Source organism: Lissotriton helveticus, chromosome 9 (genome assembly GCF_964261635.1).
Source record: "Lissotriton helveticus chromosome 9, aLisHel1.1, whole genome shotgun sequence".
In the NCBI taxonomy this organism is placed as follows: Eukaryota; Metazoa; Chordata; class Amphibia; order Caudata; family Salamandridae; genus Lissotriton; species Lissotriton helveticus.
The window spans coordinates 357,178,517-357,197,307 of record NC_136070.1 but is presented as its reverse complement, the minus strand read 5'-3'; the positions used below and the strand labels follow the sequence as shown (position 1 = coordinate 357,197,307).

The 18,791-nt window shown below is 43.3% G+C and overlaps 1 protein-coding gene across 4 annotated transcripts in view; it reads right to left on the bottom strand.

Moving 5' to 3' along the window:
- The window catches only part of PPP4R4 (protein phosphatase 4 regulatory subunit 4), a 1,921,930-nt gene that overhangs the window by 1,414,815 nt on the left and 488,324 nt on the right, over positions 1 to 18,791 (bottom strand). For all 4 annotated transcript variants that reach the window (XR_013600947.1, XM_078660096.1, XM_078660097.1 and 1 more), the window contains exon 6: positions 14,824 to 14,930. Coding sequence is in view for 3 of the 4 variants with exons in the window: in XM_078660096.1 (XP_078516222.1) it covers positions 14,824 to 14,930 (107 nt within the window). In the remaining variant the exon portion in view is untranslated. The remainder of the gene's footprint in view (positions 1 to 14,823; positions 14,931 to 18,791) is intronic.

Below are 18,791 nucleotides of genomic sequence, written 5' to 3'. Positions count from 1 at the left end.
GCTGTCACTGCCTGCTACTTCTGCTTCTACCCGGTAGAAAATCTGTAAGGAGGACACTGAAAGGCATTTTCTTAATTTCATAGGGCCTTTAGATTTTACACTCAAGACTCTCCTGTCCCGAGGGAAAGTAGCCAGCGGCGGTTTCTTTATCAGGGTGAGGAGCAACACCCCCTCACCCTCTGCAAGCCGTGCGAAGTGTTAAAAATAAAATGAAAGTATTGCCATTTTATTTTTAACCAAGTCGCAGCCACCAGCCTGCTTCAAGCCAGGAGGGCGTGTCCGCTGCTGCCGCCGATTGGCAGCAGAAGGACTGGAGTAGTTGCGGCCACATCCTTCAAAGTGCGCATGTTAATTAGGCCAGCAATCTTGCGTTGGCCAAAGTGACGCTCTGGGTGGAGATCAAGCACAGGCCTCACGGTGTTAGGGCAACCTGCGCCATCCAAATCCTGGCACTGCTTTCATGTAGCATGAGAGCAGCGTCTGGATTGTTTAGGGGGTTCTTTGTTCCACCGTATTCGGAAGGATACAGAGGAGGATGCGGAGCCTGCAGTAAAGTACAATTGAATATTATTTCATTAATATAAAATGTGTAATGCATGTACTTTAATTTGTGTTTGTTTTATTTTGAAAGGAGGGGTTGTTTTTATTTGGGCTTTTGAGGGAGGGAAAATTTGTTTTAATTTTTTTGGTGGTGGTGAGGCAATTCACTTTGAAAGGTCACCAGCCACTCCTGAAAGTAGCTGTAAAAACTTTAATAAATTAAAGCTCTTAGGTGGCAGAAATGTGTCTCTTAATTAAGAATACTTCTCCCACTGTGTGCAGACCTCGATTAAATTGCCTTACACTACCATCAGAGAGTGAGTGACTGCCTCTCCACACTGCCCACAGACTTTACCTGCTTGCTACACACCAGTCCATGGTGAGTGGCTGGTTATATACATCACGGTACAAAAGGGGGTGGTGATGGACGGAGCATCTGAACCAATCAAACACTCACACCCAGTCAACAGATCTGGGTTTAATCCATCACCGTTCTTTAGCCCACTCTGCCACCCCAGTTCAGACATGGCCATATGCAAATCAGTCTGACACTGTGCCTCAAGGGAACAGTCCAGCCCGAACTGCCAAACCCTGACTTCCCTGGACCGGAAACAAGCTTCCCAGGACTGGTTTCTGGCATTACAGCCGTCTTCAGCCAGGTTTGCTTGAATCCAGGGGCAAAGTGAGCAAGAGACTCACGTCTGAGCATACCCTGCCAACTTATGGAGAACAAAGCGGTACAAAAGGGGGTGGTTTCTATACATCAGGCCACAGTTAGTGGACTTTTTCCCTCCCAGCCTCTATTGATCAGTTCTCTCCACACCATCCCACAGTGAGTGGCAGTGGCGGGCTGTAAGTTTAGGAGGGAGGGGAGGGGCGGACAGGACACACGCACATGCATACATACACATCACACTCAAAGCAATGTATTCACACACACACACGCAAACAAACAGATCCATTCACAACACTCTCCACCATACATACATGCACGCACACAAACACATATATTCACAACACTCTTCACCATACATACACGCACGCACACAAACACATCCATTCACAACACTCTTCATCAAACATTCATACATACACACATGCATGCACGAAACAGTGAAAAACAAACACTTACCTGCAGCCAACTCTGCCTCGGAAGTTCCAAGAGATTTGGGACTGTTGCCTTCCCTCATTGGATGACGAGGGAAGGCAGCAGTTCCAACGTCATCACAGAGTGGGATGGGTTCAGTGAGACTGCTGACCCCACCCAACTCTATGATGAAGTGTCACTGATTGACACTCGACCCTGGGCACTTCAGGGCTTAAATCTGAAGTGTCTAAGTGCGAGGCAATCAGTTACGCTACCCCTAGTCACTGAGGGGAGGGCATCAGGGAACTCTGCTGAGTTGAGGACGTCATGTCCACCGGAGCTATGACTTCTTCAGCCCAGAAAAGTTCAGCTCAGGCAGCCACGACGCTAAATGTGCATGTCTGGCTCATGGCTGCTTGAACTGAAAGTGAACACTGTCTGTCAGGCTGACCTTTGTGCAGCATGACAGACACTGTTCATGAGGGGTGAAAGGTGGAGGGGCATGGCCCCTCAGCCTAAATGGACAGGCGCTCCTGGTGAGTGGCCTTTTCTTCTCCATACCAGCTTGAAATCAGTGGCTGCACCATTACACCAGCCGATGAAAGTAATAAAAATTCTCTTCATTTATTGAAAAATGAAAAATATACATTAACATAGATATACGAAGGGTGCAAGTGGCAAAAACGTGCTCGCTGCTGTTTTTAGTGTGATACACACAAGTGAATAACTTGATCAAGATGAGTATCATGTAAAGAAGAACACTCAGCCTCCAGTGAGCAGCCCCTCACTACATCATTCCACAGTGAGGAGCGGTCTCTCACACCAGCCCATAGAGAATGGACACCTTTTGTTTTCCAACGTGCAGTGAGTCGTACTACTACACACCACCCAAAAGTGAGTGGATTCACTCCCCCTCCCGGGACACAGCGAGCAGTGTCTCTGGGTATCCACAGGTTCCAGGCATATTTGCTGACTTGCTGACATCACCCTCATAAAAACATTTCCTCCCTGTGCTAAATCCTGATCTAATCTGAACTTGAAGGCCATGAGCAAAGAGGAACTGGCCTATTAAGAGATGGCATCTCTAAAATGACAAAGGGGCTGATGCCGGGTCAGTCACCTGCCATACTACTGGTGTCTTTGGTACACTCTGGAGTTACCTCGCCTCTGGACATGGGGTTGAGGTGAACAACAGCAGAGCTATCCACTGTCAAGCAACAAATACAAGTAAGTGTTGCAAATTTAAAGTACCCAATACTCAGGACAGGAAGAGCGTTTGATATAATCATACCCATTTAAAAAGGAAATATGAATTCACCACTAGAATGCACGTTCCACCAGGTACACCATCTGCAAAAGGGCATGATGGTGCCGAGAATCTCATACAGAATACACATTTACAGGACTTTCAAATAAATTGAGGAAAAATAAGTATTGCATCCTGACCACAAAAGAGAAACACGCGCTATAACAAAAGCAACGCTTCAAAATAAAAGTACAAATGTATACACATATTTGTGCCTCATAATAAAAAAGGTTCATTTATATAAAATGCAACAGACAGCATTGCAGAAGACAGACAGCAAGTGCCTGCGCACTGGATGTTGACAGACATGAGACAGAGGAGGTAACTGCACAAGGTTAGGAGGAGCAGAAGTGGGTGGTCGTCCCTTGCGGTGGTGCAGTAGTTGTACAGTTTCAAAGTCCTTCCTGGTGATGAGTTTGCAGAGGTTCACACCGGCTAGGATGGCCTTCAGCCACCTGCAGGATGCGGACCTGTTCCATAGTGCCGTCGACGGGTACAATGTTTAGCCACTTGAGCTTGGTGTAGATTGCGTGCAGCCCACCCACCAAGTGCTTGATTACAGAGAACTAAGGGCTGAGAACGTACACCAATATCTGCACCCTTGTGGGAACTGAACACACTTAAGCTTGGTTTCTGATATTGCTCAAGCAGCGAGATATCTTATTTAAAATCTTACAGCCATGCTCCTTACTTCTACTGCGCCCTGGCCACTTGGACTGAAAGGATTTCTTCCAAGGTATCCTTCAATCCAAATGGTCTACAGGTCTATCCTTACCCTCTCTTTCTAGTATTTGTCTTGTAGAATGCTCTCCCAGACACATTAACACAAGCCTAATTTACTCCTTATCACAGCCAGGGAATTTTTTCTATAGAATTCATGCATACAGGAAAAGAGAGTAAATACGAAATTGGTTGTGATCAACATAGGTCTAAATTAATACTAATAAAAAATGTGTCTGTTTTAAAAAAAATTGAGCTTAGGATATAAATAAGAAATCGACTACTGACACAATCAGAAAGTTATACATTGACGATTTATTTAATTAATGGAGATATTGGTCATATTACCACGAATTTGACAGCTTAACATGATTTGATAGGTCTTATAGATGTCATTCAGAGTCAGGAAACTTCAAACCCCCCCCATTTCGGGAATGCAAGGGAAAGCGAGGAGGGAGAGGAACAGTACCTTACAGTGAAAGAAGAGAAGCAGCAGTAATTCCATGCAGAGCACACACGCACAAGCACGTGCACACACACTCACTCGCAATTTCTCTCCGAATATCTTAAAATCTTTCTAGGGATTTTTTGGGTTTGCTTCTTTATGGAACTCGGAGGGTAGGTAGCATAGTATGTAGAAGGTTGAGGACACTGGGGGCTCTAAGAGGGAGGTTGGAAGGTAGAGAGACGAGAGTTGTAATGCTGAATGATGTTCTGGTGGCATTCCTCTTGTATTGAACTTAAGGAATAAAAGCCATATCTGTGTAACTGTCCGATATCGCACCTTCATTTTATTGGCGATGAGTGAGTGCCAGATAATTGTTCGCCACCAGTTTTCCATGACAGCTGCTTCTAGTGGAGCTGTGGAGCGCAATCTACTTGGGCCGGGGTCGGAGGCTCGAAGTGAGATCAGGAGTATCAGAGGTGAAGAATTTGACGCAGACTCCATTCTGCAGAGCAGCACGGAAAACCAGAATGATGCCACGTTGTAAATGACTTCTCTGCTGTTCTATAGTCACATAGGCGGAGTCAGCAGGTCCTGTGTAGGCCGGACTACGCAGTTCTGCGCTCCATGTCACTGATGGTGGTGATCAGCTTAATTTGGGAAGATTCATTTAAACTGTGCCACAATGGATTGGGAAATTTTGAGAGTTATTCAAGAAGAACTGTGGCAAATGTTTGACTTATGTTATGAAACGGCTGGCAATGTGGGAACTAGCTTGCATTTTTACTAATTTGGTTTAAATTTAATTTATTTTATACATTTTAGTAACATTTTCTCACCTATTTTTCTTTATTTTGGAGACAGTTTCCTGCAGGGAACATTTTTAGTCAGCAATATCAATGGAAAGTGTGACAGCAACTTCTTTCTTTTTTTTTATGCCAGGGACGCCTCCTTTATGTTGGAATCAATAGAAGGAAGCATTTGATGCCATTGATGGAGAAACATTCACTAACAAAAAAAAGTCTTTACTCATACACAATTCGAGCTCGGAAGGTAGATAATATTAAAAACATTATTTTTACAAGAAATAAAGGTGCAAGTACACCAAGAAGAGTCTTCAGGTGAAATGGTAGCAGTAGACATGGTGGATGAATATGCTTCAATTATTAAGACTCTAGACAAGAGATTTTCTCATTCAAGGAATGTTGTGTTGGAGAGACAAATTCTTACAGAGAGCCCATCAACATGGTGAATCTGTTGATGATTTTGTGTCAGCTTTACATCAAAAATTGCAATTATAGAAGGTTCAAAGATAAAATCATTCATGACCAGCGGATCGAAAAAAGTTACAACAAGAAGATCCATGAAAGACTGCTTTCTACAGATGATCCTAGTTATGAAGTGGAGATCACTATAGCCAGAGCAGTGGAGATTTCTGATGCATACTTCGAAGAATCATTGTGTCAGTGTCATACAAGCACTTCTAAAGTTGTCAATGCCTTACAAGCAAAAGATGGGCGTAAAGAAAGGATGAAGTCCATTCTTGTACAGTCCAAATGGAATAAAAGTGATAACATTGTGTGCTTTAGATGTGGAATTCACAATCATGTGGGTTCAGCTAAAAAATTACCCAGGACTGTCTATGTTATAAATGCAACCGAAAAGGGCATTTTGCAAGGGTTTGCCAGAACTCCCGAAAATTGCTGGTATCTCTAATAGATAAAGCCACATGTAATAATGATGATAACAATATGATTTTGACAGTCACTTTGAGTGATAAGGATGTGGATGTTGCTGGCGTTTGTGTTGGTTGAAACAAAAGAAGATGCAGTAGGAGAGTTTTATCTTTAGTGTAGGAAACTGCTGCTATGCAATGTAGTAATAAATGCTGTGAACATATGTATGATGGCAGATTCAGGGTCACCTTTTGTGTTTATCGGTCCTGAAATGTTTTCAAAATAAAAATACACAGGAACGTCAACAAATCAAGTTTAAAATGTGTGCTTATGTTGAGAAAAAAAATCAAACTGTAAAGGCAATTTAGCAGTTTTTTTTAGAATTTGAGTGGAAATCTGCACATGCTGTAGTGTTTCTTGCAAAAGAGGGTTCAAACTTGTTGGGATGGTTAGAACAGGGAGAGTTGGATATGATCATTGACCCTAATCATCCTGATTGCGTGATCTCAAGATCTAAGTTAATGTGAGATGGTTCAAACACAGGATCATAATGAAAACCGGTTCCAACCATGTGGCACAAAGTGTGGAGAGTACCTCTATCTTTGAGGAAAGATCTATGCACAGAACTAGACAAACTGTGCAATTTGGATGTTATTGAACCAACTGAGAGCTCATAATGGCTTGCACCTATGGTATTAGCACGTAAGAGTGATAATGCCTTACATTTATGTGTCGATTGACGTGACCCCAACCAAAATGTTTGGGTGGATAGAGAACCTCTTCCCAACATCGGTGAGATGTTCAGCACATTGGCATGAACAACAATAATTACCTCATTAGAAATGTCAACAGTATACCATCAGGTGGATTTGAGTGAGGAGTTGAGACACTTGACCTCATTTGTAACTCCGGAGGGAGCGTTCCATTTCAAACTACTGCCATTCAGACTTGCATCTGCTTCGTCGGTGTTTCAAAGACTTATGGAGGAGAATTTCAAAGATTGAGATGGTGTCCGATACTTCCAGGACGACGTATTGATTTTTGGTCATAATCTTGAACAGCATAATATGCCTTTGGATAAGGTGTTGCATATTCGGCAGGACAAAGGAGTAACTTTGAAGGGAGACAAGTGTGAATTTGAACATTCTCGGGTCGACTACTTAGGGCATTACATATCTAAAGGGGGTGTTAGTCCCAAGGTGAAGTTGCTTAAAGCTTTTGAGGAAGATCCCATTCGAGATAAAAAAGATCATCTGAGATCCATCCTAGGGTTGACTGAGTATTACTCAAAATGTATTCCCCATTTTGCAGACAAAGAAGGGTGCCTCATTTTTGTGGAATGTGGGGTGCCAAATTGCTTTTGTCAAAGTACGCTCTTACATTGTATCAGCAGGTCCTTTGAAGTTATTTGATCCAAGAGATAGTAGCATCGTGGTTACTGATGCCAGTGCTGTGGGTTTGTACTGTTCTCATGCAGGGTAGAAGTAATGGTAAGAAGGATGTGATTGCATTCACTTCCAGTTCACTTAGGAGTGCGGAGCATTCCTACTCACCCAAAGAAAAGGTAGCCATATCACTTTTGTGGGGAACTCATTAGTTTTGTACATATGTCTGGGGAGTGCCTTTTCTTTTAAGAATGGATCAAAAGCCTCCAGTTAAATTATTCAGCTCAAAAGGCGGTGATAAGTCTATTCCCAGGATTGCCAAGTGGAAAATTTTTTGCAGAAGTTTAATTATAACATTGAGTATGTTCCTGGCAAGAAGAACGTGATTGACGACCACTTGTCCAGAATGTCCTCAGATGTTGCAGATGTGGTGGTGGTGGATGATAGTGAAACTGTATGTTTAGCAAATTCTGGCAACAATGGGTTGAGCGGGGGATCGGAAGAGAGTGAATAGGAAGAGGAGCTACACAAAGATTATATTCTAAGTGAAGTCATAAACTAGGTCTCACAGGGGTGGCCCACTAATAGGATATCAGATAATAAATTCACTCCATATGGGCTTGTGGCCACAGAAGAAACATGTGAAGATGTACTGCAATGTAGGGCGGGACAGCTGGTACCACCTACAAGTTTAAGGCACAGAATATTGAAGATGGCATAGAAGGGTCACATTGGATTAAGAGCATTGAAGAGCAGGGTGCAAGAGGATTTTTGGGGGCCAGGGGTAGACAAAACTGTGGAGTGTTTTGTGAGAGACTGTGGTCCAACTCTCATAAGTGATAAATCCCAGGTGACCCAACCCACCCCAGTGAACCCTGCGGATTCCCCTTTGATACCAAAGTCGAAAGTGGCACTGGACATAGTTAGCCCCATAAAAACTTTGGGAAAGAATTCCAAGTTCCCTATCGTGCTCATGGAATATATGTCAAAAAGGCAAGAAGTTGGGTTGGTGAGTAATGTCACCTCCACTTCAGTCATTCAAATGCTGCACAAGTATTTGAAAGGATGAGGTACCTTGCTAAAATTGTAATAGACAATGGCACACAGCTGGTGTCAGAAGAAATTGAATTATTTTAAGATTCACCTGGTATTAAAAACATATAAACTTCCCTTTAACATCATAGGAGCAATGTAGGAGCACTGATCTAGTTGAACACTTCAACCGCACTTTGAAGGACCAGTTGCAGCTGGCAATCGTCAACGACTTGAATTGAATGACTGGGATGGATGACGTTGGGGGAGTATAGGACAACAACCAATTGCTCAACAGGGGTCTCTCCTTTTATCCTGTTGCATGGTAGAGTTCCTTGTTCTAAGCTCAAGCATCATATTGATGATGCGTGTTTGGTGGGGTGGTGAAAGTGAGGAAAAAGGCACAGAAGAAGTGTTAGCATGAAACCAGCCCTTTGTGATTTTAAAGTGGAAAGCTGAGTCTGGATCAAGAGGCCAGGACACATTCTCAAGGGTGATTCAAGATTTTCTTCCCCCAGGCAAGTGCTTAAGGTAACTACTAGTACGATCCACACCAGTGATGGCAAGGTTTGGAACAAGAACACAATTTCTATTGTTCCTGAAAGTAAGGTTGACCTTGTGCAAACTCTTTTAGGGATGAGTGGTCAAGAGAATGTTGTGTAACCCAAGCTAGAAATGAAAGGCCTTAACCATTTATGATTACATTGTTGGGTGTCCATCATTCAAATTATGATATAATGCATTCTTTCTTTTTATTATTTAAGTGTTCAGTCTACTGTTATATTTTTGGATATCTATGTATTATTCTTTGTTGTATTTAAACTTGCATTGAGTTTTACTGTGAATTATCTTCTTTTCATTACATATTTTGTAAATGTATTTACTAATTTAGAATTGTTAGTTAATATTATGGGGGGAGTATGGGTTGGATTCTCCTCTCTATGGAACTCGGAGGTGAGCATAGTATGTTGAATGGTGAGGGTCCGGCGGTTCTAAGAGGGCAGTTGTAAGGTAAGGAGACAAGAGTAGTAATGCCTTACGATGTGCTGTTGGCATTCCTCTTGAACTGGACCTAAGGAATAAAATCTATAACTGCGTAACTTTGTCCACAGTCACACCTTGAATTTAGGATTTTAAATGAAGCCCTAGTGAAAGGAGTTGCTGGCGTCTATGCAAGAGTGCTTATGATATTTTTTCATAATGATCCACTGTGCCAAAATTAGGAAAGGTGAAAAGTAATTAAGGCAGCCCTCGGGCAGTAATCCGTATCAATCAGTAATCTTTTGTTACATTACAAAAGCAGAATACCTCTTAAAGCAATCTGGAATTACCACTGGTTTTTGTGCTAATGATGAAATCTCACGGGTCGTGACATCATGATAACAAGCAATTATTTTTTTTAAGTCACATCAAATCAGAAGAGGAATTTTGATCATCATAGTATGACCTAACTGCATTTTTTTTCTTATTTATAATTTTTCATTTCAAGGAGCGCTGTTCTAGCAATGAAAAGGGCGCTCTATATCTAATGAACCAGAACATTCCCTGCACACAACCGGAAACAAGAATTTACAATGCACTGGTCTCGCCTTTGCAAAAGTTAGAGCTATTGGCATTGTAAATGACAACATTTTTATTTATGTGTTGGTTTTGAAAACAGATAAATAAATGGCATTGTCATTTACAATGCCAATAGCTTAATCTGTCACAGACACACAAGAGCCACACACACACACACACACAAAAGAGCCACACACGCAAGAGCCACACACACAAACACACACACAGAGCCACACACACACACACACATAGCCACACACACATACACACACACACAGCCACACAAACACACACAAACACACAGAGCCACACACAGAGTCACACACAGACACACAGAGCCACACACAGACACACAGAGCCACACACAGACACACAGAGCCACACACACACAGAGCCACACACACACAGAGCCACACACACACAGCCACACACACAGAGCCACATGCAAATATACAAGTGGAGCGAAAGGAGGGAAAAATTGCAAATGTACAAGATGGAACTCCTTTCAGAGGGTAGCACGGGGCCCCTGACTCCTGCTTATAGGGCTGCACGCCACCCCTGACCCTCTTTCGTAGGGCAGTACACCACGTCTCTGTCCTCTGGCCGCGAGCTGCTTGAGAGAATCACTGTATTGTCCTGGCTTCTTGCTTCAGCTGCGTAGCACGCAAGGGGAAGAAAGAATGGAAAGTTCTGATAAACAGGAAGTGTACTCGGGGGCTGAGGTTACAGCCCCCTCTGTTTGGGATCGCGGTTAGTTGCCGCAAGTGGAATTTCTTTTGAAGCGGACAGAAACCCACACACAGGGCTGTCCGGAGCAAGAGCAGGTCAGAGGGGGGACTGTGGTGTCTACAAAAACATTTATTAGGGTTCTGCGGTGACAGTGTTTATTTATTTATAAAGTTTTATATAGCGCTAGCTAGACCCGTGGGTATCAGAGCACTTTACATACACAACAGAAAAGAAAAATTGCATTAGATCGCTTGTATCCGTCCAGGTTTCCTTTTCCCTTGAGTTCCCCACTATTGTTAACAACATGTACTTTATGTATGAAAACAACTGAATTCTGTGAATTGATGAGAGGGTGGTCTCTGGAAGGATGAGGGAGTGACATACTACTAGGCATGGCGCAAACTACGGAAGAAAGGATTGAGTAACGATTTGCGGCGAAAGGGCATGCTGAAGCAGGAAAGTGCAGAGGATTACACAAGAACTACACACAGTGGGACGGCTGGGGCCCTATGGTGACTGCGGGCGAGGATCTTCAGTCTCACCAGTCAGGCATATTAACAGAGAGGGAGGAGGGGGGGCGCAAATGGCGGGAAGACGGCCTGAGCTCTTATTTTTTTATTATTTTTTATTTATAAAGTTTTATATAGCGCAGGCTAGACCCGTGGGTATCAGAGCGCTTTACATACACAACAGAAAAGAAAAATTGCATTAGATCCCTTATATCCGTCCATGTTTCCTTTTCCCTTGAGTTCCCCACTATTGTTAACAACATGTACTTTATGTATGAAAACAACAGAATTCTGTGAATTGATGGGAGGGTGGTGTCTGGAAGGATGAGGGAGTGACATACTACTAGGCATGGAGCAAACTACGGAAGAACGGATTGAGTAACGATTAGCGGCGAAAGGGCATGCTGAAGCAGGAAAGTGCAGAGAATTACACAAGAACTACACACAGTGGGACGGCTGGGGCCCTATGGTGACGGCGGGCAAGGACCTTCCGAATCACCAGTCGGGCACATTAACAGAGGGGGAGGAGGGGTGGGGCGCAAATGTCGGGAAGACGGCCTGAGCTCTTATTTTTTAATTATTTTTTATTTGTAAAGTTTTATAAAGCGCTAGCTAGACCCTTAGGTATCATAGCGCTTTACATACACAACAGAAAAGAAAATTGCATTAGATCGCATGTATCCGTCCATGTTTCCTTTTCCCTTGAGTTCCCCACTATTGTTACCAAAATGTACTTTCTGTATGAAAACAACAGAATTCTGTGAATTGATGGGAGGGTGGTCTCTGGAAGGATGAGGGAGTGACATAATACTAGGCATGGCGCAAACTACGGAAGAAAGGATTGAGTAACGATTTGTGGCAAAAGGGCATGCTGAAGCAGGAAAGTGCAGAGGATTACACAAGAACTACACACAGTGGGACGGCTGGGGCCCTACGGTGACTGCGGGCGAGGATCTTCAGACTCACCAGTCGGGCACATTAACAGAGTGGGAGGGGGGCGCACATGGCGGGAAGGCGGGCTGAGCTCCGACAGGAATGTCACCCGCCAACGAGCCTTTCAGTCACGAGCAGGAGCGCCACCTGCCCCCGGCCTGAGGAGCGCTTCCCAGCCCTCCCTGCTCTTCCTGTCTGCTCCGTCCTTGGTACACCGGCAGTAAATTCATGCCTCGCTCCGGCGCACTCCACACCGGCCTGTGTGCCGGTGAGTAACCTGAGACTCCGCTGTGGCCTTCTCCTTTTCCCGGATCCTTGCCGACCCGTTCCCCGGCCCCTCTCCCGCAGGACCCCGTGCACCTTGTGGCAGTACGGGCAGCTGGTCTTGCTTAAAACCACGACCCGCTGGGCCTCGATCATGCCCTGCACGCGGCTCCTCAGGTCCACGCGGCTGCCGGTGGTGGGCGGCATGTTTTGAGCCAGTAGGAAAGATAACTAGAAAACGCCATGTAAAGCACACGCCTTACACTTTTGCAGGATCACGGGTCGCCATTATTTTAGTAAGGCTTTGCCTCTAAGCCCCGTCCTTTTCAGACTGGGTGCCCGACTTCCTGCTGGGGTAAAAGGTTCCTTATCTTCTTTATGGGGCCATCTGGACCCATAAAGAAGATAAGAAACCTTTTACTTCAGCAGTAAGTCAAGGAACTCAATCTGAAAAGGACGGGGCTTAGAGAGAAAGAAGAACATCACTAGGACCTCTTCTCCAATGGCTGGCCACCGTTTAGGAGGCCAGCCAATGGAGAAGAGGGGCGGAGCTTAACCTCGCTAGTGATGTTCTCCTCTATCTCATTAAATCGCGCAAGCGCAGCCATCCCAGGCTGAGACCTAAAAAGAGAGCGCCAGAACATATTATACTTTCCAATCATTCTGTACCTAAAAAGATTAATATACGTGTCAGTGCTAAGCGACAGGAAGAGGGGGCAAAGATTCAAAAATAAGATGAAAAGCATGGTTGAATGAGAGGCTAGGGAAGAGAGGTTGAAAAAAAGAGCGTCAGGAATCTTGAAGCGGTCAAGGAAGGCTATTAAAGCAACAGTGAGAAAGGGGGTGAGGCATTAAAGATGGGCGGTGAGGCGTTATAGATGAAATCTGTGCCATAGCAGAATGAGCTAAGCCAAGAAATGAAGGGAATTCCAAAGAAGCAACAGAGGCAGAGGTAGGTAGCGAGGATCGGAGAGCCGTTGAAGAGGGGATGGGACTTCGCAGCAAGAAAAACAGGGAGAGGTGGAGAAAAACCAAATGCAAACTAACAGTAAACAGAGTTGTCATATTAAGAACATGTTACAGATGCTTTTAAAAAAATGTTTTATGTAGTAAGGGTAGAACCTCTGACCACTGCAGGTCTTCTGAGAGTGAGTTCCAAAGGAAGAACCCTCCCTCATAGATGGCCGAAGCCTTATAAAACTTCTAATTCCATAATTCATCTAAAAACCTACAATTCATCTATTAGAAGGAATCAATGGCAAGGTATCAGGGAAAACTGGAGCGCAATCCTTGGAACAAAGTGTATGAGCAATGAGGGCATATACATCCCTACATCAAATGAAAAATAAAGAAGATTAGATGATGCTTCTTTTCCATAGAAAGATTTAACATCATTGAAGCTTAGCAGTGCAAGAAACGCTAAGGGAATATACATTGACCTGCGGTAAGAACATTTTGTCTGTAAAAGGCACAAGGAGTTTTATGCGGAAAACCACTATTTACCTCTATAACAGGCTCTGGCATACGAGAGGTCAAGAAACTATCTGTCCACCTGCTATGCAACCAGTTATTGACCATTATGGAAACATCTGCAACTTTCTGAAATACATTTTTTTTAAAAGATCGCAGACATACCTGTACTCTCCATAAAATGCCAGTCTGAAAATTAAATGCACATCTTTTAGGAAAAGTGTTGAACTGGAAAAACTTGTTCTATGGTGGGGCCTGGCATATGTATAAATACAGTGCTTGTGTCCTGGCTTGACCTTTCACAACACCTTTTGCTGCCCAGCAAAGAGGTGTTAGTTTGAATGGTTAGGAGATATCAAGCATTCAAGATATTGTGAAACCAAATTGACCGCAGTCAAAGTGTCTTAAAAGCAAACAGCAAAGTTCCAAAGTGAATGCAGACCTGCAAACTCGGACAGTATCACAGTGTGTCACATATTTTTGACCCCCTACATATGGTCACGAGGTGAGGTCGGATATCACATGGTGGGACACAGGGTGAGCTGGAAACCTGTGCACACAGTGGGCTTCCAGCCTCTTTTTGGAGGTTTCGCAGAGCTAATGCTTTTGTGGAATTTGAAACCTCATCAGAACATTGACATGAGAATCACAAACGTTTTGTTTTTTTCAGACCGTGATGGGCACAATGCTCTGCCCCACCAACACTGGCCATCTCCCCCGACATGGTAAAAATGTTTTTAGAATTTTAGAGGTGTGAAAAAGTGAAGGGAGCAACATGTTACCACTCACTGCAGAGTTCATTTATCAATGCATTGCCCTTTTTTCATACTTTTGTCTCTCTATCCTCCAGCTACTCTCCCTAAATATTTATATCAACCTTTGCTGAATTACCTATTTTCTCCTTTTAACCACCTCGTCTAATGTTGGGTTTAAGACAGATGCTTTTCAGTAAGTGGTACAAGTTCATTATAATACATGTTTGTTACCTTTTAAACGCCAAAGCCCACATGCTTGAATACGTATATGAACAAAATACCAGCAATGAAAATCAAATTACTCATTATTATGCACTTCACCGAGGAACATTTATTCACTGCACAGAGAAGGCATTAACATTCTTTGCAAAGCACAATCAATAAACTGCAAAAACGTAAAGTCAATACTCACACATTAGCTTCAAATTTACTGGCTAATTTTCCCAATATTCTGCAGCTGGCTAAGCGGGACTGTACAGTTTGGGATAGCTGTGCTTTTGAAACAAGGGGATTTAGAATCTAGAATGAGAAGATAACAGTGCATATCACAATAGTGACACAAGCTAAACAAAAATACTGACATTAAATATAAGACCTGCATTACTTCCAGTGGGAAAAGTAAATAACTCGAAAGTCAAGTTGTAGGTCTGGTCTAAAGACAGCCTTGGCTAGTTGCCAACCTAATGTTTTTAAACAAATCGTAAAAACACACATGGAACATAAATAAATACATAAAAGGGCTTTTAGTCTTCCCTTTTCGTGCATTGACCTGTTCAAGTGTCATTCACGTTTTGCTTCCTTCCATCATAGCCAAAAGCACGGGAAGTGGGTAATACCACTTTATCCATTAGCTCACCTCTCTCTTAGCATTTTTCTCTTCACATGTTAACATCCGCAAAAAAAACATTTCACTTCATACCAGGGGTGGTAGGGCCAGCCTCTGCTTTAATGTCTGTTTTCATATAATTTATGTTTGCGATGTGTCAACTTTGTCTTGCTTTTGTTTTGCAAAGATAAGCATAGCACCTTTAAGTGGCAGCATTTTTACTTTTAATAACTTTTTACACTTGTAGGGCCTGATTTAGATCTTGTCGGATGGGTTACTCCGCCGAAATATACACCCCATTATATCCAAAGGAATTTATATTTTGGCAGATGGGATATCCGCCACCGTTGTGATGGAGTGAGCCGTCCACCAAGATCTAAATTTGGCTCTGAATGTTTTCTGTATATTTGTAAAAACAAAAAACAAACAATGTAGGTTTGCCAAGGTCAGACCCATTGGCTTAGCCAGTTATCTTGTCTCCTGCACAGGACTGCTTCAATATGGTTACTGTAAGAAAATAACTTTTTTTTGCATGAGCAGTCCCTTTTTTTTAATATGGTTGGTATTAGACTCTGTACAATGGGACCCTGTTAACCAGGCCACAGTGCATGTGCTCCGACAGCTAAATCAAATTCTTGAATTTGCTGAAATCTCTGACTGGCACATTTAACTTACATATTAGTCCCTGGTATCTCGTACCCTGTTTGCAGCACTTATTATGCCATGACTAAGATGAACATGTAAAGCATGACCGTAGCCCTGCCAAAGCAGCCTAGCTGAGCAGTTTTAATACTACCATTTCGACCAGTCAAAATCATCCTTTTGCCAGTCTTAATTTTAAATAGCAGTATGTTACAGATAAAGTAGGCCTTGCCAGCCCTAAGGTAGGGTACATAGTAATTAAAAGCAGGACAAATGTACCCATTTTCACTGTAGCAAGGTTGGCTGTGCTACAGGAAACACTGCGCCACTTAATTACACTTAATAAAGTTAACTTCAGATTGGCAACAGCTAGAAAAAACTTCAAACATGCATTTTCACAGTTAAACAACATCCAAACTAATGCTAAAGTTGAATCTTGTCTAATGCCTGGGAAGAAAGGCTCTGCCCTGGTGGAATTAGGCAGAACAGTGTACTGTAGAATTGTTTGAGGCAACACTCTTAGGAAATGATACCTAAGTGGGTAGAGTTGCCCCAGGGAACTGTTTACCCTAATGGTCAGAGAGTTTCCCCCACTCACAAGCTAGTGGCAGACATAAATGTGACAGCACTGTATACTTTCTTCAGAAGAAAATAACAAAGAGGGGAGAGAGAGAAAGTGTGGATTCGTTCTCCCTAGCCAAGTATACATAAAAAAATGGAATCCACTTGTGGGTGTGGGTGGACCCTACAATGGTGGGGAGCACATAGTGTTCTTTAAATACCCCTCACACACCAACAGGCCTCTTGGTGTCATGCTTCATCATTGGGGTCTTGCACCCCTCTACAGGATGCGGCGTGCTACGACCTACGACTACGTGGGAGCACTATTAACACAGACTATGTGTGGTGTGTGTGAGGGTGTGATATATTTCAGCTTCAAAGAAAATCTAAATGTAGAGGGACTTCACTAAGGCTGGCGTCGAACAGCTTCTGACCGCCAACGAGACCCTTCTGGAAACAGTTTCAAGACTTTCCCCACTTTGAGCTTCCTGCCATCGCTGTCAACCACATCAATTTTCCCACCAGACCCACGTTTCCCTAGAACACTGACTTCAAACCCTTCTTCAGACCCAGCCTGCTGCCTGACCAGGTGACGACCCATCATCGAGGACTTTTTACCAGTAAATCCATTTCAAAAGATAAACTTTCATGGTCCCTATACTCATCCAGTAGCTCGGGGTTGGCCTTAACTTTTGACTTGGCCCAGTCTAGCGCAACCAGATAACCGTTATTGGCGATTTGAAGCAATATTTTGACTTAAAATTCCTAAAAATTATATCGCCTGTTTCCTACATCCAATTTTTGTTGCTTTGGGGACTTTTTGCTCATTATCTTTTACTTGATTACTATTGGATTGTGATGTTCATTGTGTTGTGAGTTCAACTATGTAACTGTTTTCTCACAGATAAATGCTTTACACAGTTCTCCTACATGAAGCCAATTCAGCTCTGTGTTACCGGTTACAGGAGTTTACCTCAGGTTTAATTATTAAGACCTAACAGGACATAGTACAGAACAGTGACATTATTAGTTGTAGAGGACTTCCGGCTCCATCTAATTATCCACATTCTCACACTTACAACTGAAGGGTGGCTAAACAGAATATCGGAAACAAAAATATTGTGGAACAAAATATTGTGGAAGTAAGTTTCTACTGGTAAGCAAAGTTTAACTACATTTAACTCCACATATATGCACCTTGACAATATATATATATATATATTACCTACTGGCGGTCGCCAGTAGGTATATATAGTTAGGATTTTTTCTCTATGGGATTTTTGAAAATTCTATGTCTAATAACTTTGGCGTTTGTGGACGGAATTGGCTGAAATTTTCAGGAAAATGGAACATTTTGTTTCTGAGCAGCCCCTGAAAATTTGGGGGGGGTTCGTCAAGGGGGGGCCGAGAAAAAAGGGGGGTCCCAAAACGTGTTTTTAACATTGAGTTTTCCATAGGGCGGTTGGCCTCACTTTTAGCCCGAACGGCTGAATGGATTTGCACGAAACTTGGCAAAATTGTAGGGACTGGTAGCCCGATGTGCCTTTGCTAGGTCTCAATATATGTGCTCCAGTGGATTTTGAGAAATTAACGTTCAAAAAAAGATATATATCTGTAACAGCGGACCAGGCAGCGCTCCGGTTCGCGGACTTTACGCGTTACGGAGCTTTGTGAAGCGAAGATGATTGGTTCTCCGGCGTCTGTAAACATTCCAAACAGTCCGTAGCGGCCGCCATCTTGTCTCTCGGTAGGATCGAGAGACAAGAGGAGGCCAAAGCGAAGGGGCAAATGACCATAAGGGGGCATAGTAGATCCTCCCTGACCCTCTAGGTTTGATGTGGAGGTTTTAAAAGGGCCCCGCGGGGCAAAAAAAAATAAAATAATAATAATCGAACGGCTGAATGGATTTGCACGAAACTTGGCAAAATTGTAGGGACTGGTAGCCCGATGTGCCTTTGCTAGGTCTCAATATATGTGCTCCAGTGGATTTTGAGAAATTAACGTTCAAAAAAAGATATATATCTGTAACAGCGCTCCGCTTCGCGTACTTTTCGCGTAACGGAGCTTTGCGAAGCTGATTGGTTCTCCGGCGTCTGTAAACATTCCAAACAGTCCGTAGCGGCCGCCATCTTGTCTCTCGGTAGGATCGAGAGACAAGAGGAGGCCAAAGCAAAGGGGCAAATGACCATAAGGGGGCATAGTAGATCCTCCCTGACCCCCTAGGTTTGATGTGGAGGTTTTAAAAGGGCCCCGCGGGGCAAAAAAAAAAATAATAATAATAATCGAACGGCTGAATGGATTTGCACGAAACTTGGCAAAATTGTAGGGACTGGTAGCTCGATGTGCCTTTG